The sequence below is a fragment of the Castor canadensis genome, chromosome X (genome assembly GCF_047511655.1).
Source record: "Castor canadensis chromosome X, mCasCan1.hap1v2, whole genome shotgun sequence".
Lineage (NCBI taxonomy): Eukaryota > Metazoa > Chordata > Mammalia > Rodentia > Castoridae > Castor > Castor canadensis.
This window is the reverse complement of record NC_133405.1, coordinates 82,351,813-82,371,945: the sequence shown is the minus strand read 5'-3', so window position 1 is coordinate 82,371,945 and position 20,133 is coordinate 82,351,813. Positions and strand designations below refer to the sequence as shown.

Here is a 20,133-nt window from a genome sequence, read left to right as displayed (position 1 = left end):
AAATACTGGCAAGAATGTTGGTGGGAATGTAAAAAAATCTAACCACTATGGAAATCAGTATGAAGGTTACTCAGAGAAACTGAAAAGAGAACTAACATGGTCTGGGTATGCCATTCCTGGGTATATACCCAAAGGAAATGAAGTCAGCAAGCACACAAAAGAGATACCTGCATACCCATATTTATTGTGGCATTATTCAAAGTAACCAAGATATGGAATTAGACTAGATGCTCATCAGCAGATGAATGGACAAATAAAAATATACTATATACACATAATGGAATATTATTCAGCCATAAAGAAGAACGAAATACTATCATTATTTAGGAAAATGAATGGAACTGCAGGATACCATGCTAAGTGAAATAAGCCAGACTCAGAATGATAAATATCACGTTTTCTCTCATATATAAAAACCAAAAAGGAGATGATCTGAAAATAGAAGAGGACTTACTAGATTGGCAAGGGAGTTGGGCAAGGGGTAAAGAGGAGGGTGGACATGGTCAATTCACGATTCCTGCATGTATAGAAATGCCACAGTAAAACCCATTAATTTTTATAATACAGGTTAATAAAAGGATGGCCTACTCACTGTGTTTCTATTGTAACCCTACCCTATATAAACAGGCAGTGAAAATGCTCCATACGATATTGTGCTGATGGATACATGTTGTTATACTGACAAAAGTATATCCAGAACATTGAGAATGAACCTTAATGAAAACTATGGACGTTAGGTGTCAATGAATGATAAACACAATGCAGGATAGTCTCTTCTTCATACTGCTGTTTCTGCTGACTGGGTGAAATTGTAAAAGTCCACCTGGAAAAAGGTGACCAAGTGAATGCTGTCAATCAAAATGGCTGCACTCCCCTACATTATGCAGCTACGAAAATCAGGCATGAAATTGCTGCAGTGTTACTAGAAGGTGGGATAATTCAGATGCAAAGGACGATTATGAAGCTACAGCAATGCCAAAGGTAACTTGAAGATGATTCCTATCCTTTTGTACTACAAAGCATCCACAAACATCTAACACACTGAAGGTAACACTCCTTTATACTTTGTAATGAGGAGCGACTGGAATAAGCAAAACTGTGTCCCAAGGAGTGAGAATTTGCATTGAGAATAAAGAAGACAAGACACCCCTGCAGATGGCCAAGGGTTTAAATTCCAGAGAATGGTGGAAGATTAAGCACCTTGGGTTTATTCATACTCTGTAGTTTTTGTTGTTCCCAGTGCCTGGAAATGAATGTACTTGTGTACCAGGTATTATGTATGAATGGTGAAGTTTTCTAGCCTTCAAAATCTCCTAGATATGTATTGTTCTTGCCAAGGTTTAAGCTTCCATCCTGCTTTTCAAGCAACAAAAAACTATCGAGATTGTTCTACTGCTGTCATTATTTTATATTGGATTTTGATGTAATTTTGTGTGATTTTATAGCTGTTATGAGTCTTGAGAACCCTCCCACACATCTTCTCTCCCCTTGTAAACCACCCCCAAAAGCAACAGTTGTCCTCTCAGATGATTCTAGGTGGAGTCTGTATGTTCCTCTGTATATGTGAAACGTACTAACTTGTTTTCAAGGTAATTCAGGGGCCCATGCAAAATACTTCTCTTTTTTTTAAACTATGAGGTTTATTTTTGTTATAGGAGGCATACTTACATATTTTAGTGCACCGAATTTTAAGTCAGAGAGTGTGCTCTAAAATAAAGAACTATTATGTATGTGTATCCATGTATCTATTTGATAACCTGGTTTCCTCCAAAACAAGATGTATCATTTTCTTTTAGGAGGGACTGGGGTTTGAACTCAGGGCTTCATGCTTGCAAAGCAGGTGCTCTACCACTTGACCCACATCTGCAATCCATTTTTGCTCTTCTTAATTTTGAAGATGAAGTCCCAAGAACTATTTGCCTGGGCTGGCCTTGAACCATGATCCTCGTGACTCAGCCTTCCAAGTAGCTAAGATTACAGACGTTAGCCACTGGTGCCTGGAAGATATATCATTTTAAAAAAGAAAATGTTAAAGTATCTATATTGGCTAACCTTGTATTAAGAAGAATGATAAGCTTCTTAAAGTGAGATGTAATAAAATATATTTTGATTTGTATTTTATTTATTTTATTTTTTTATTGTTTTATTATTCATATGTGCATACAAGGCTTGGGTCATTTCTCCCCCCTGCCCCCACCCCCTCCCTTACCACCCACTCCACGCCCTCACTCTCTCCCCCACCCCCTCAATACCCAGCAGAAACTATTTTGCCCTTATTTCTAATTTTGTTGAAGAGAGAGTATAAGCAATAATAGGAAGGAACAAGGGTTTTTGCTAGTTGAGATATGGATAGCTACACAGGGAGTTGACTCACATTAATTTCCTGTGCGTGTGTGTTACCTTCTAGGTTAATTCTTTTTGATCTAACCTTTTCTCTAGTTCCTGGTCCCCTTTTCCTATTGGCCTCAGTTGCTTTTAAGGTATCTGCTTTAGTTTCTCTGCGTTAAGGGCAACAAATGCTAGCTAATTTTTTAGGTGTCTTACCTATCCTCACCCCTCCCTTGTGTGCTCTCGCTTTTATCATGTGCTCAAAGTCCAATCCCGTTGTTGTGATTGCCCTTGATCTAATGCCCACATATGAGGGAGAACATATGATTTTTGGTCTTTTGGGCCAGGCTAACCTCACTCAGAATTCCATCCATTTACCAGCAAATGGTAACATTTCGTTCTTCTTCATGGCTGCATAAAATTCCATTGTGTATAGATACCACATTTTCTTAATCCATTCGTCAGTGGTGGGGCATCTTGGCTGTTTCCATAACTTGGCTATTGTGAATAGTGCCGCAATAAACATGGGTGTGCAGGTGCCTCTGGAGTAACCTGTGTCACAGTCTTTTGGGTATATCCCCAAGAGTGGTATTGCTGGATCAAATGGTAGAACAATGTTTAGCTTTTTAAGTAGCCTCCAAATTTTTTTTCAGAGTGGTTGTACTAGTTTACATTCCCACCAACAGTGTAAGAGGCTTCCTTTTTCCCCGGCTTCCTTTTTCCCCCGCATCCTGGCCAACACCTGTTGTTGGTGGTGTTGCTGATGATGGCTATTCTAACAGGGGTGAGGTGGAATCTTAGTGTGGTTTTAATTTGCATTTCCTTTATTGCTAGAGATGGTGAGCATTTTTTCATGTGCTTTTTGGCCATTTGAATTTCTTCTTTTGAGAAAGTTCTGTTTAGTTCACTTGCCCATTTCTTTATTGGTTCATTAGTTTTGGGAGAATTTAGTTTTTTAAGTTCCCTATATATTCTGGTTATCAGTCCTTTGTCTGATGTGTAGCTGGCAAATATTTTCTCCCACTCTGTGGGTGTTCTCTTCAGTTTAGAGACCATTTCTTTTGATGAACAGAAGCTTTTTAGTTTTATGAAGTCCCATTTATCTATGCTATCTCTTAGTTGCTGTGCTGCTGGGGTTTCATTGAGAAAGTTCTTACCTATACCTACTAACTCCAGAGTGTTTCCTACTCTTTCCTGTATCAACTTTAGAGTTTGTGGTCTGATATTAAGATCCTTGATCCATTTTGAGTTAATCTTGGTATAGGGTGATATACATGGATCTAGTTTCAGTTTTTTGCAGACTGCTAACCAGTTTTCCCAGCAGTTTTTGTTGAAGAGGCTGCTATTTCTCCCATCACAGTGCTTTCAGCTCCTTTGCTGTCTCATCAACGTTCATGTGCAACTGTATACCATGTGTTGAATGTTCACTTGTGTCAACATTCGGCTATCAACATTGTAGATCAAATAGTACCCTTGCACACTCAAGTCCTTCTCCGCCCGAGAATGGAGTTGTTCAGCATTTCAATGTTCAGCTTCTGTAGGAACTGAAGTGCTTTTGACATGGCTGGTATTTTCAAATAATCATACCTGTCATACCGATGAAGCCCAGTTAAGTACAGACATTTCTGCCCCCACAGATGACACCATATCTCAAGGCTGCCTGGATGAACAGATTGCGTGGACCCACATGCTTTCTGGAATTTTTCTCTGTGCTCTAACTTTCTCTTGAAAGGGCTATCTCCAATTACACAGGCTTTTTGCACAGCCTAAGATATTCTTTAGATTTTGGTAGCCTATCAAAAATGGAGACAACTGGGATGTGACTCCTCACACAAAAGTCTGGGTACAGAGTCACATGCTTTGATTCGAGGAGTCGAACTGAGTGAATGGGGGCATGATTTACTCAACGAGAGGGTATTATTTTCAGTTTGAGTGGAAACTTTTTTTAATATAGCATATTCCTTCATATTATAACTGCAAGAAAATTTCCAGTTGGAACTGATAGAGAAGCCAAATAGTAATTTTCTAAAGGTCATCCCTTAAAGAGTTAAAAGAAAATGTGTGTAGACTTTTTCTCTGAGAAATATGACTGATGAGCAGGTGATCTTAGTATACACTGGGTGGGGAGATTGTACTTAGAACAATGAGAGGGGTCACCAAGCCGTGAGAACAACCCCATATCCATTGACTATACCCTTGGACACTATGACAGCTATCTGACAGACAAGACTTCTGCACATTAATGTTTCCATTTTCAAAACATATTTTGTGAAAATCCGTGGCAGAGTCTTTGTTAGAATCCTAGATGAAACATGATTTTTCTACCTGTTACAGCAAAACAATTTTTATCTGGCTTAGATTTCTTTCAAACACACAAAAACTCAGGTTTTTTGTTTGTTTGTTTGTTTGGTTGTTTTTTTGTTGTTGTATTTAATTTGTTTTCAGATAGAATCTCAAGCTAACTTTGCCTGGGCTGGCCTCAGGCCTCTATCTTCCTATCTCTGCCTCCTGAGTATCTAGGATTATAGGCATGCATTACCATGCCCAGTCTCTGCTCCAGGATATTTTCTATAGCCTCCCAAGTAGCTAAGATTAGAGACGTTAGCCACTGGTGCCTGGAAGATATATCATTTTAAAAAAGAAAATGTTAAAGTATCTATATTGGCTAACCTTGTATTAAGAAGAATGATGAGCTTCTTAAAGTGAGATGTAATAAAATATATTTTGATTTGTATTTTAAAGATTATAAAAATAAAGTGGCATTTATGTGTCAGATACTGTCTTAGGTCCTAGAGATAAAACAATAAATACAGCTGGCATAGTGGTTCATGCCTATAATCTCAGCTACTGAGGAGGTGCAGATGAGGAAGATCACGATTTGAGTCCACCTTGGGCAAAAAAAGTTAGTGAGACCCCATCTCAACCAACAGCCAGGATTAAAGGCATGTGCCTGTCATCCTACTTATGTGGGAAGTGTAAATAGAAAGACTGCTGTATAGGCCTGGGCTTGTACACATGAGACCCTATTCCAAAAATAACTAAAGCAAAAAGGGCTGGGAGTGTGGCTCAAGTGGTAGAGCGCTTGCCTGGCAAGTGTGAGAGAGCCTGAGTTCAAACCCAGTATCACCACAAAAAAAAAAAAAAAAGATAAATATACATAGACCCTAGACCTAGCCTTCAAGGAGCTCTTACCATCTGGAACCATCAAACTTTGGTTTATGACTTCTTTTTAAAAAAAACAACTCTATTGTTGATAATTTACAAAGGCATCCAAATGTTAAAAGACAAGTATAATGAATCACCCAGTAATTATTAACTCATCATCCATCTTATTCCACTGATATTTCTATGTATGTTTCCTCCCACATCATTTTGAAGCAAAAATTATATCATGCCATACGCACGTATTTCAAGAATACACCTTTAAGAGAAAATATCAAATACTTGGTCATTATTCAAATTTCCAAATGCCTCATCTCTAAAAAAATTTTAATTCCTTCTGACTAATTCCTAGAGCCCGTGAAGAAATAGTGAAATTTATCATATATGCTTGGGTAAATTGGGTATTATAATAAAGTGAGTTATAAGTCCAACATTATCTTAGTCATAGATATTGCCTCTAAAATTTAGCTGAAACAATGTATTACTGTCAGTTACAAGTAGAAAAAGTAAAAGCACAGGAAAAATACACTGTTACAGAGGCCTTGTTCAAGCAGAGATTGGTGATATTTCTCTGAAAGTTATCCCCAATCAAGAGCTTGAATAGTTTTCTTTCAAATCATCAGGAGGTAATGAGTTTTATGAATGAAAAATATGACCAATATTTTCCATGAATTGTTAAGTCTTGATACCTTATGCCATGAAACTGAGCAGAAACATTTCAATAGTCATATCTGAGCTGACATAGAATCAGAATCAACAAGCCAGCTGGGTTATATGTCCTATGAGAATGTAGGAGATGTCTATTTTAGTCTACTGTTAGGGGGAAAAAGATTCAAAATTATAATCAGAGCATATATAACATTAGTGAGGACTTACAAAGTTCCTGGCACTCTCATGTATTTACTTATACCATGGTTTCTCTTCAGATCTCATAAATCTTTTATGTTTTATGTGTATTAATTCACTGAGTAATCACAGCAATTCCATGAGGCATATACTGTTATTTCCATTTTACAGATGGAGACACTGAAGTCAAGAAATGTTAAGAAACTTGCCCAAGGTTACATACCTAATAAATAGCTGAGTCATGAACTCAGGAAGACTGGCCCCAAAGCCTATATTAATTTTATCCACTACACAATCCATCTCTCAGTATAAAGTTTCTATTGAAAGTTACTATGATTTTTCTAATAGTGAATACACCACTTCTGTTGAAATAACTTACTTATTTTCAGATTCTGGCATTTGAGAAACTTTTGGAAGAACAAGGCGAAACTGACACCTGTATAATAAAATAACATAGAAAGTGATTCTTAGGAAGAAACATGTGGAAGAATATATACAAAGTTATTAGCCTTGATGACCTCAGGAGGTAGAACTGAGAAAAGAAAGGGTAAGTAGGAGATTAATCTTACTTTATTTATAGATCTTTATATTGGTTTAATGGTTGCAGTGAAAACATACCAATTTTGTGCTTTTCAAAGCAGAATTTAATAATTTTAAAACAAAACTGTTGCTTATAACAAAATGTTAAACAGTTCCACAGTAAATATTATTTCCTCAAATCACACTAGAACATCAGGTATGGTGTGTATCTCTTTATATTTTTCTTTCTATAAAAGAACCTAGAACTAGTCTTTGGGTCCCACATCAAACAGGATCACTATTCTTTAAAGGGATCTAGAATCATAAAGACAAACTGATATAAAGTACTTGGTAGCTTCACTACTTGAAAGAATTTCTTAAGAAATAACTTGTGTTTTGAATTATTTTAGATATTTACTTGATTGAAGGTATGCAAGTATCTCAACTCCTTCTGACACCTTTATTTCTGTGACTCCACTTCCTTTTGGAGGTGTGGCCTGAAGTATAGTTAAAGAGCAGAAACACTCTATAATCCTTCTGTTTTCCCATTTTTCGCACTAGACATTTTCTCAGTCACAACTACAGTAGCTATCAGGACCCAATCTCCCCATCACTATTATATGCATCATATACAATACATACATACATGCATGCATGCATGCATACATACATACATACAATCCATTTTAACAAATCATTTTCCTTCCTAGAAAGAGAGAAGGGGAAAGTTCAACTGTTATCTTTTTTTTTTTTAACTTTGAGCACCTGGGTTAACAGTTCTTATAGGCATCAATCTCCTCAGCACTATTTTGGCAAAGTTTACATATCAAGAGTAAGATGAACATAGGAAATCCTTTTACTCTCACAGAATGTGATTTCCTTACTTTAAAGCTGCAAGTGCATCTTGTGGCTTTTCTGAATGTTGAGCTAAATATTCCAAAGCTTTTCCTGCCACAACTTGTTGTCCATTCTAAAAAGAACAATTAAAGTACGTTAAATTGCATCCTAAAGTGATAGTTGCAATAGGTTATCTATATTCCTGCCCATTAAGGACTAGCCACAAATATGAACATGCTCATGTTGTAGTCTTAAAAGAGCTACCATAGGATGGAAGGTTGAAGATATGAGTTGTTTCTTTTATTTCATTTATTCACATGTACATACACAAACATAAAGCAGGTTCGTATTAGCCCCAGAAACACATCCCTTCACCCATGATCACAACCTTGCTACTATTGCCTTGAATCCACTCAGACTAATCTTACTGTGCTCATTTTCTCTGTTTCATAACAGTAATCAAAAGAACCCCAAACTGTCAGACCACCTCATTTCCAGCACTCTAATCCCCCAAAGGCTCTGTGCATCCTCCTTTCTGTCCCTTTCTCATCCCTCCCCAGCTCCTCCAACCCTTCCACTATGCTCTTTGAAATTCAGTCCAGAAATTCTTTTAGAGAATTTCTGTCTTGTAGACAAACAATGTCTTCTTTGAAAGTCCCCTCCACATTATTGCTCTAATGGAAATGTAGGTTTCTGCCAAGGATACTGCTTACACAGAAGCCCTCTCAAGTGGTGGCTGCTATTGCCCTCGTTGTCCTTCTACTCCTAGGTCTAGAGATGGAGTGGTGTCCTCTCACTGCTATTTTCAAATTATCCTCCCTTTGTCTTCCCTAAAACTCCAATTTGAAATTCTTTCTTTTCCTCCCTCCCTTCCTTCCTTTTCTTTTTCTTTCTTTCTTTTTTGGTGGGACTGGGGTTTGAACTCAAGGCTTCACACTTGCAAAGCAGAAGCTCTACCACTTGAGCCACACCTCCAGTCCATTTTGCTCTGGTTATTTTGGAGATAGGGTCTCATAAACTACTTCCCTGGATTGTCCTCGGACCACGATCTTCCCAATCTCAGCCTCCCAAGTAGCTAGGATTACAGGTGTGAGCCACTGTACCTGGTTCTTTTTGTTTTTTGAGACAGGGTCTCACTATATAGCAGAGGCTTGCCTAGAACTCACCATCCTCCTGATTAAGCCTCTCAAGTGCTGGGATCGCAGCTGTGTGCCACCAGGCCCAGCTCCCACTTTGAATTTCTTAATACCATCTATATCACCCACTATCCCTCAATGTTGCTGTGGTCTATCAGGTCTCAGGTGATCTCTCATTTGTTGGTGAGAACTATTTCTGAGTTATTTTCTCCAATAATTATTCCAGTCTTATTTTCTTGGCATTTTCAATACATAGGTAGATAATTTTCCAGATATTTTAGCCTCCCAATTCCTTAAATTCTATTCTCCTAATTACCCTAGCAGTTCATTCCCAGTCATTCACTGGAGTCAGTCATTACTAATAATTTCAGCCTTTCATACTCAGCCAGAAACTGCCTTAAAAATCTTAAATAAAACAAAAAGAAAATATAACAGAATAAAAACCTATTTTCCCTAAATAAAGGAGTGAATACAGAAGTGTTGACAAACTCAACTAATAAAGTTTAGAGGAAATAAGGTAGAAGGTACTATAAGACTGGACTTATCAGAAAGGACTCTAGTATTATTTAATACAGAAAGCATTTCAGGAACACTACTAGCTTTTGCAGATATATTTTTTTTGAGAAAGGGTCTCACTATGTAGTCTTGGCTGGCCTTGAACTTACTATGCAGCCCAGGCTGGCCATGAACCTGGAATCCTCCTTGTGAGGGTAAATCTTACTTTGGTTAGGCAAATACTGATAATCCAAAAATGATAGGAATTTTAAAACAAAAAAGAACTTTAAAAATTATAGTTCAGAATTTTGAATTTCATAGATGATGAAAATGCAGCTTAGAGAAGCTAAATACATTGCCATTGCCTAATAAAAACTAGAAGTTAGTGACAACCAAAACTAAACTTCAATTCTCTTGGCCTTGCTCACTGAATTATGCTCTTTAATTTTTTACAAGTTAGTTTTATTTTTGTTATGTCAAGTGTTAACCTCTACCTGAAAAAAACTACTAGAAGATGTTCTCTATCTACTTAGAAACAATAAAGGTATATATTTTAAATGTCTTATAATTTATCACTAATTCAGACGTGATCTCATCCTGTACCCCACTTCCAAATTGGTATTAATGAGTGGCGCTTGACTGGACACTACAATTACAATGACAATTGTTTGTTTAAGATAGCTACACAGGGAGTTTCCTGTGACATTTCCATGTATTTTTTAAAGAACTGATATGTGCTTATTTACATAAATTGAGTAGCAATTATGTGTCAGATACTGTCCTATGTCCCAGAGATAAAAAGATAAATACAAGTAAGTGTTAGCCTTCAAGGAGCTCTTACAAATCAATTAGCTATGACCGTTTGGTCTCTGACTTTCCTTCTTTTTTAAAAGAAGGACTTTATTGTTGACAATTTCAAGATGTTTAAATATTAAAAGACAAGTATAATGAATCCCCATGGGTCTATCATTCAGCTTCAATAATTATTTTAAGTCATCATCCATGTTATTCCTGTGATTTCTCTACCTACTTTTCCTCCCATATTATTTTGAGGCAAAAATTGTATCATTTCATCCACATGTATTTCAAGAATGTATCTTTAAGAGATAAGGAATCCTTTAATATAATCACACTACCATTATCACATCTAAAAGTTAATAAATTCTTAATATCAAATATTTGGTCACTATGTAGATTTCCAAATGCCTCATCTTTAAAAAAATTGAGTTCCTTATGATTAATTCATACAGCCTGTAAAGAAAGAGTGAAACTTATCTGGTTACAGTGGCTCATGCCTGTAATCCCAGCTACTGGGGAGGCAGAGATCAGGAGGATTATAGTTTTGAGGTCAGTCCAGGCAAAAAGTTATAGAGACCCCCTCTCAAACAAAGCTGGCATGGTGGTACACAACTGTAATCCCAGTTATGCCACAATAGGTATGAGGATTGTGGTCCAATGTTGGTCAAAAAGTGCAAGATCCTATCTGAAAAATAACTAAAGCAAAAGGGATTGGTGACATGACTCAGGTGGTAAAGCACTTAGTAATCATAAGGCCCTAAGTTTAAATTTCAGTACCATTTTTTAAAAAAGGAGCATTGCTCATACCTGTAATCCTAGCTATTTGGGAGGCAGAGATCAGGAGGATTGAGGTTCAAGGCCAGCCGGGGCAAATAGTTCTGGAGACCCTATCTGGAAAATACCCAACACAAAAAAGGGCTAGTGGAGTGGCTCCAGTGGCAGAGTGCCTGCCTAGCAAGTTTGAGGCCCTGAGTTTAAACCCTAGTACCACCAAAAAAAAAAAAAAGTGAAACTTATATGTGCTTGAGTACATTGTGTGTTATGAAAAAGTAAGTTATCTTAGTCATGGATTATTTCCCCTCAAAATTTAGTTGAAACAATATATTACCTCCAGTTGCAAATATAAAAAGCAAAAATGTGGTAGAGATACACTATTACAGAGGCCTTGTTCAAGCAAAGAAAGCAGAGATTGGTGATATTTCTCTGAAAGTTATCCCCAATCAAGAACTTGAATAGAGCTTTCTTTCAAATCATCAGGAGGTAATGAGTTTTATGAATGAAAAATATGACCAAATTTTTCCATGAATTGTTAAGTCTTGATACCTTATGCCACAGAAACTGTGAGCAGAGACATTTCAATAGTCCTATCTGAGCTAACATAGAATCAGGATCGACAAGCCAGCCAGATTATATGTTCTATGGGAATGTCTCTATTTGAGTCTATTGTTAAGAAAGGGAGAAACAGATGGTAAGCCTAAAGAGGTGAGTGAAGCACCTACAATGCACTATTTTAAGGAGGCACACACTCTTAGGATAGTGAAAGTACCAAGCCTGCAGTTGTATGACCCTGAAAGTGAGTGCTTCCTGAAGTTTTGTGCTCCAGATGCCTTACTTTCTTATCCTATCCTCTCACCCCAGTTCTCCGTTTCATATACTGCACTTTCTAACCACTGTTTCTTACCTTCCCAACTCACTCCCTGACTCCAGCAATCCTTCAACTGAAGTAACACTTCCAACTCATTGGTGCTACCAATTCAATTTTTTACTCTTTCCCATCCTCTTAATATTTTCCTCCACATTCAGTTTAAATTCCATAAGGATTGATTTTGGAACTCCATTGTTCCTGAATTTTCTTGCCCCTGTTTTAAGTAATTGTATTCATCTGGAAAAACTCCAAGTCTGGTTAAGTCCAACATTCTACTGACTTTTATGCCAGTACCCATTCAGCAGAATGTGGCAGAAAAAAATCCATATAACTATTTGCTTTATTTTAAAATAGCATCAAAAAGCCTTAATGTTACAGGCAAGCATATCACACTACCCTAGTCTTCTACTTTCCTGCCTCTTGGATAATTAGTTTATACCTTATCCTCGCTTCTCAAATCCCCAACACCTTCTCTACCAAGGTCACCACTTGACAGGGAGACCAGGAAAAAAGAAAAGAAGAACCAGCAAAGGAGAATGAAATTAGAGTGACTCATGAGGTAGGAAAAAAACAAAGATGATGTGGTATCCTGGAAGCCAACTGTGTTTCAAAGAAGCAAGAAGGGTCAACTGTGTTGACTATTGCTGATTAGTAAAATGCAATGAGGACTGAGATTTAACCACTGCAATTTATGATAGAGAGGTCACTGGTGACCTTGACAAAAGTGTGATTGGAAAAGGTTCAGGAGATATGGAGGAAGGGAACTGGAGACAATAAGTACAGATAACACAGAGTTTTCCCACAAAGGGAAGAAAATAAATTGGGCAGTGGTTGGTTGAGAGGTGGTCAAGGGTTTTTAGTTTTTGCTTGCTTGAATGGGATAATTAAATTTGTTTATATGCTATAGGAATGACCCAATAAAAGAGAACAAAAAGTTGTCAATGAGAGAGAAAAGGCAAGAGGTGAAATCAGCTTTAGGAAGGAGCAAGTCAGACTATATGGCATGATTAATGGTGTGTGTGCCGTGATGGTGGTGGGAAGGTGTGGAAGCTCTTTTCCTAACTAGTTTTCAGAACCTCTTTCAGGGGTCATTTAGGACGAATTGTGTAAAAGGGCTGAAAGATAAGATAGCTTATTTTTATCTTATTTTTTTTAGCAGTACTGGGGTTTAAACTCAGGGCCTCACACTTGCTACGTAGGCTTTCTACCACTTGAGCCACTCTGCCAGCCCAAAGTAGCTTATTTTAAAAGAAGAGAAAGCTTGCGTTCACATGCTTAATATCCTTCTCTTACTACCCTTTTTAGTCTCTTATCACCTTAAAACTAGATTATTAATATTGTCTCTATCCTGTCCTGCTTCTAATTTCTCCTTATTCAGTTTCCCAGGCACAGTCAAAATTATCTTCCCAAAGTACTGCTTGTTTGTTTTGTTGCTTTTATTTTTGAGATAGGGTCTCATAAGGTGGCCTAGGCTGGCCTTGAATTTTGCAGTCCTCCTAGCTTAGCCTCCAAAGTGCAAGGATTGCAGGCATTGTACCACCATGCGTGGCTTCAAAGAACTGTTTTTATATACATTATACCAAAGTTTCCTTATTATTTAAAAAATAAAAAGTATTTCTGGGGATGGGGCACACACCTGTAATCCCAGCTACATGGGAGGTGGAGCTAGAAGGATTGCAGTTTGAGGCCAGACTGGGCAAAAGTTAGTGAGACCCTTTCTCAAAAACAAGCTGGGTATGGTAGTGCATGCCTGTGGTCCCAACCAAAGCCAGCTGAGTAACAGTAAGAAACCCTATCTGAAAAACAAACTAAAACCAAAATGACTGGGGGTATGGCTCAAATTGAGTGCTGAGTTCAATTCCTAGTACTGCCAAAAAAGAAAGAATGAAAAAAGTATTATACAATCTGGTAACAGCAAACAATTGTACTTTATCTTATACTTCTCCTCTATAGCATCATCATAACAATACAAACCACTGTTACATTAAGCACAAGATCTAGAATGGTGGAGAATTAAGCCCGCTGTCATTCTAACCAAGTAACAGTGTCTCTCAAGCCAATCACATTCCTTTTTTCATGTCTCGTTTATATCATCACATCTTTAAAAAAATGTTCTTAAATATCTAAATTGCTACCCTTTTCAAACCCCAACCTAGACCTGCCAAATCAATTCCTATTCTCAGTGTTCTCTTCTTCCTCTGAATTTCAGTAATTTCCTTTTGGTGGTACTAAGATTTTTGAACTCAGGGCCTCGTGCTTGTTAAGCAGGCACTCTACCACTTGAGCCACTCTGCCAGCTCATTCAATAATTTTTAACATGCATATTAGTTATTTGGTCATTATCCTATATACTGTGTAACATTGCTAGTGTATGGCTTATCTGTTCAAACTGATTTTGGAGATCCTTTGAGGACCATATTTGTAGCACCTAGACCGATGTCTTGCCCAAAGTAGTTGCTAAATACAGTTTGGATGACAGGTCTTTGGATATTAGTGAGTAAGGTAACTGAATTTCCGAAGAAGAAGCCATACATGGTGCCACACAATTGTAATCCCAACTCTCAAGAGGCTGAGGCAGGAGGATCATGAGTTTAAGGCCAGCCTGGATGACATAGTGAGACCCTGTGTCAAAAAAAAAATAAAGGAACTTCTGAAGAAAGATAATTACTTGGCAGATACAGGCACAGAATGTATTTGTACAGGATAGGGAGGAGAAGGAAATGAGAGAAATTCTATAGTAAGAAATCCATTGGAAAATATCTTTTTAAAGGAAGGTTTGTAAATTTACACTTGATATAACAAGCAGAAGAGAGCTAGTCGAAGATTATGGAACTGTAATTCTGAGCAGAAAGATGGTTTTCATATATGAGAAAGAATCAGAAGCTAAAGCAGTTTAAGTAAGAAAATCATGCTTCATAGTTTACAAATCACATTTTCAAGTCATCCTCTCAGTTAATTTTCATAATAATCTCAAGGTAGGTATGATCTTTATTGAGCAAATGATAAAATTAAAATAGACGTCAGGCACTCAGTGGCAGAGCCAGTACTCCAATCCAGTCCAAGAGTTCCAGAGCTGCTACTGTGCTTTTTCTAATCCTGTAACATTACTGAAACCAAAATTTTGCAAGTGAAAAACAGGGGTACAATCTAAACTAATAATTGCTTTGTGGTTATGAACTAAATAGGTACACAGAATTTAATTTTGTTTAAATTGATGAGAAAGATAAATTTCCAAATAGATACATATTTTTAGATCCTATAGAGTTCTTTATTTTCTTTTTCTTCTCTCCTTTTCAGTGCTGGGGATCAAACCCAGGGCCTTGCACATGCTATGCAGCACTCTACCACTGAGCTTTATCTCTAGTCCCTGGTAGGACATTATAAATCTGGAGTTTCTTTAAAAAATTAATGTTTTGCTATGTTTATTTTTTTCTATTATTTTAAGTACAAATGTGATCCATCACTTTGTTTCATTTACTTTAGTCTGCGTTATAAAAATGAAGAGAAATAAAGCAATTATGTAACCAAGCTTGGTGTGAAAATGTGAGGCCAAACAAAAAGTGAAGGAAGGGCTCTCATATGCCTAACTGATGGTGATTCTATTAAATGTCTTTCAAAAACTAAGAGAAGCCAGGTCCTGTAATCCTAGTTACTTGGGAGACTAAGATAGGAAGGATCATGGTTTGAGGCCAGCCTGGGCAAACAGTTTGCTAGACCCCCATCTCCAAATAACCAGAGCAAAATGGACTAGAGTTGTAGCTCAAGTGGTAGTGCCTGCTTTGCAAGTGCAAAGCCTTGAGTTCAAACCCCAGGCCCACCAAAAAAAAAGAAAAGAGACAAAAGTCTAGTAAATTGATACATATGAATTACCTCTAGAGCAAACTGAGCAGCTAAATTTAGGAATGAGATAGGTGAACTTCCACTTGCACGTAATTCACTGTCTTTCAGTTCTTCATCTGTTAATAATGTCTCTAAAATAGCAAGTGCCTGCAAAGCTGAAAAACAAGGATGCAATAAAAACATGAGGAATTTTTATCAAACTTAATACTTACCCGTCTTTTTTTTACTTTTCTTTCCACATTCTTATCTGTTGTTAATTATACCACAATGAATTTTGAATTCATTTTAAGAACTTTAATGTTCTTAGACTGCAAGTTAAGATGCATAAAGTCATATGAGTTGATAAACTGTCAAGGAGGATTTGAGTATCAGAAAAACACCCAACTGAGTAAGTGTGCTTCTGTGAATTTATCCTATGGATATGTTTACAAAAGTAAACAAATACATACAAGGGTGTTCATCCAGCTTTGCTTATAAGAATAAAATATGGAACCTAGAACCTAAATTCCATCAACAGTGGATGGGCTGAATAGATTTTGGCATATCCATAAAATGTAATATAATATAGAACAAAGTTTAAAAAGGAATTGCTGCATTATATTGTACTATATGTCTTAAAAGTAGATGATTATGTTAAATGTGTATTTTTTAGTGGTACTGGAGTTTGAACTCAGGGTTTCCCACTCGCTAGGCAGATGCTCCACCACTGAGCCACACCTCCAGCCCAAATGTGTATTATTGACAGTAAGTAACAAATAAATAATGAGTTACATCTATGTAGACACTCTACCACTTGAGCCACAGCCTCCGCCTAAGAGTTACATCTAATAAGCCAAGAGGAAGATAAATATAATCATAAAATTCAGTTAATCTAAAAGAAATTTGCTTCTTTTTTTCTTGCAGTGCTGGGGATTGAACCCAGGACCTTATACCTGTTAGGCAAGCACTCTACCATTGAGTTACATCTTCAGCCTTTAGTCCAAAAGAAACCAGAAGAAAAATGGCAACCAAGTACAGATGACATAAATAGAAGACAACCCAATGCTAAATTTAAGTATAACCATATTAGCAATCACGCTAAAAAATAAGTGCCTAGGGGCTGGTAGAGCCAGCCTAAGTGGTAGAGCACCTGCCTAGCAAGTGTGAGGCCCTGAGTTCAAACTCCAGTACCACAAAAAATGACTAAATGAACCAACTGAAAGGCAGAGATGGTCAAATTAGATTAAAAGTAAAACAAAACAAAACAAAACTTTCAAATATATGTTACCTACAAGAAACACATTTTAAATATAAAGACAAAGTTAGTAAACCAAAAGGCTAGAATAATATATACTATAGTAAAGGTAATCAAAAGAAATCTGGAGTGGCTATATTAATGTCAGACAAAGTAGATTTCAGAGCAAAGAACGATTACCAGCAATGGAAGGTTATTTCAAGATGATAAAGGAATCAATTCATCATGAGGACATAACACTAAATGTTTATCTACACAATGATAAAATTTCAGAATATAGGAAGCAAAAACTGGTAAAACTGTAAGAAAAAATGAACAAATTCACCTTTATAGTCAAAGATTTAAATATTTTGTCAATAGTTAGAACAGGTAGGAAGTCAGCAAGAATACAGTACACTTAACACTATCAATCAACTTGACCTGATTGATATTTATAAAAACACTCAACCCAATACCAGCAAAATATATATTCTTTTCAAGTGCATATGTTATATTTATCAAGACAACATTCTGGGCCATAGAATAAGTCTCAATAGATTTAAAAGATTCACAAGCCACACAAGGTATGATCTTTGACTATAATGAAATTAAATTTAGAATCAATAAAAGAACATTCTCTGGAAAATTTTATATATTTAGAAAATAACACATTTCTAATGAGCTAACTGAAAGAAGTCAGGAAAACAATCCCATTCACAACAGACTTAAAAAAAACTTAAGCATAAACCTAACCAAAGATGTTAAAGACTGCTACAATGAAAACTGTAGAAAGCACTGAAGAAAGAAATTGTAGAAGACACTAGAAGACTGAATAACATCCCATGTTCATGGATCAGCAGAATAAATATTAAAATTTCCTTATTACCAAAAGCAATATACCTTATTACTAAAAGCAATATACGAATTCAAACTTCCAATGACATTCTTCACAGAAATAGAAAAAACAATCCTAAAAATCATATGGAAACACAAAAGATCCTGAATAGCCAAAGCAATCCAGAGAAAAACAGCAATGCTGAAGGTATCACAATACCTGACTTCAAACTATACTACAGAGACATAGTAACAAAATCAGAATGGTACTGGAACAAGAACAGACATGTAGACCAATTGAATGGAATAGAAGATCCAGAAATGTATTGTCATCTGATTTTCAACAAAGGTGCCAAAAACATACATCGGAAAAAAGCTTCTTTAACAAGTGGTACTGGGAAAACTGAATATTCACAAGCAGAAGACTGAAACTGGTCAGATGCCATGGCTCACATCTCTAATATCAGCTACTTGGGGGACAAAGACCAGAAAGACCACAGTTTAAGGCTAGCTGGGCAAAAAGTTGGTGAGACCCAGTCTCAACAAGATGTAGTGGGGTGTACCTGCAATCCTAACTACATGGGAGGCATAGGTAGAATTATGCTCTGAGACCAGCCCCAGGCAAAAGTGAGACCCTGCTGGAGGTAGGGCTCAAGTGGTAGAGTAGCTGCCTGGTAAGAGCAAGGCCCCAAGTTCAAACCCCAGTACAGCCATAAAGCAAGATCCTACCTAAAAAATAACCTAAAGCAAAATGTGTTAGGGTATGGCTCAAGTGGCAGAGCGCCTTTTTGTGGTGCTAAGGATTAAATCCTGAGCCTCATGCATTTAAGGCAAGCACCTTACTAGTGAGAGACAACTATAGCCCTGAAAATTACAAATCTTTGATGAAAGAAATTGCAGAAAACACAGATAAGCAGAGAGATGTCATGCGTTCAAGGATTGGAAGAATTAGTATTATTAAATGTCCATACTTCTCAAAGCAATCTACAGATTCAATGTAACCCCTCTTGTGGGACATTATGTCAAGAAAATAAGCTAAGCACAGAAAGACAACTGTCCCATGATCTCGTTTATATGTGGAATCTAAAAACATTGAGCTCAGAAGCAGAGAAGAATGGTGATTAACAGGAACTGGGGAGAGAGAAGTTGGGGAATTGGATATAAATTGTCAAGGATATAAAATTTCAGATAGGGAGAATAAGTTCAAGAGCTCTACTGTATAGCATGGTGACAATAGTTAGTAATTTCTTGCATGCTTAAATTCATAGGAATAAATTTTAAGTGTTCTTATCACACAAGTGATAAGTGTGTGAGGTGATGCACATGGTGATTGGTTTGCTTTAGCCATTTCATAATGTACACATAATTTAAAAATCATATTGTACATAGTCAATATACATTTTGTCAATTAAAAAAACTTTCAAAAAAAGAGAGCTTGTGTTCAGAATACTTAAAGAACTCTCAATAACAATTTTTAAAAAGTACCACAGAAAACTGGGCAAAATTTAATGTCAGCTATTAGAAATTATGGAAATGCTAACTAAAGCCACAGTAAGATACCATTGCTCAACTATTAGAATGCTTTAAAAATTTTTCAGCACTGGGGATTGAACTCAGGACCTTGTGTTGCTAAGCAAGTGCTCTACCCCCAGTCTTAGAATGACTGAGTTTTTTAAGTGGACAATTCAATGTTCCACTGAGGATATTGATCAACTGGAACTCTCATGCACAGCTGGTTTGAATGTAAAATTGTATAACCCGGTTGCAAAACAGCTTGTCAATTTCTAACAAAGTTAAACATATACTTATCATACAACCTCATAATCCCACTCTCAGACATTTACCCGACAGAACTGAAAATTTTATCATAAAATTTGTAAATATGTCCTTACCACAACTTTATTCATTACCACTCAAACTGGAAACTATCAAAGTATATTTTAACTGATCAGTGGAAAAACAAAGCATCATTCCCCATACTTTGGAATACTACTCACTCATAAAAAAGAACTATAAATACACATAACAGTATGAGTGAGTCACTACACTGTAAAAGAAGCCAAGTCCAAAATTTATATGACATTCTGGAAGAGGCAAAAAGAGACCAGTGATTTCCAGGGATGGAAGTAATGGGAATGAATGACAACAAGGGGGTCAGAAGTAAGTTTTTGTTCTATATCTGGATTGTGGTGGGTACATGACTTCATGTATTTGTCAAACTCACAGAACTACTAAAATATATAAGCTTCATAAAACCTTATACTGGCAAGAGTAAATATTATTATATGTATCCTAAATGAATATGAATTTTAAAAGTATAGAAAGATTGAGCTGATGCTGTATTTAAAAAGTAAAATAATTTTATCTTAATAAAATAAATAGTAAAACATATTTACTAATAAATAATAAATCGTTTACTAGGGAACTTATTTTTTGCCACTTTGCTGGCAAAAAATTTCAAATTATTTTATCCTTAAACA

General features: G+C 36.5%; 1 protein-coding gene across 1 annotated transcript in view; it reads right to left on the bottom strand.

Annotated features, from left to right (window-relative positions):
• The window catches only part of Tex11 (testis expressed 11), a 384,064-nt gene that overhangs the window by 77,785 nt on the left and 286,146 nt on the right, over positions 1–20,133 (bottom strand). The window contains exons 18-20 of the mRNA XM_074062265.1: positions 15,637–15,761; positions 7,740–7,825; positions 6,716–6,772 (exon numbers count right to left, since the gene is read on the bottom strand). Coding sequence (XP_073918366.1) covers positions 6,716–6,772; positions 7,740–7,825; positions 15,637–15,761 — 268 coding nt within the window. The remainder of the gene's footprint in view (positions 1–6,715; positions 6,773–7,739; positions 7,826–15,636; positions 15,762–20,133) is intronic.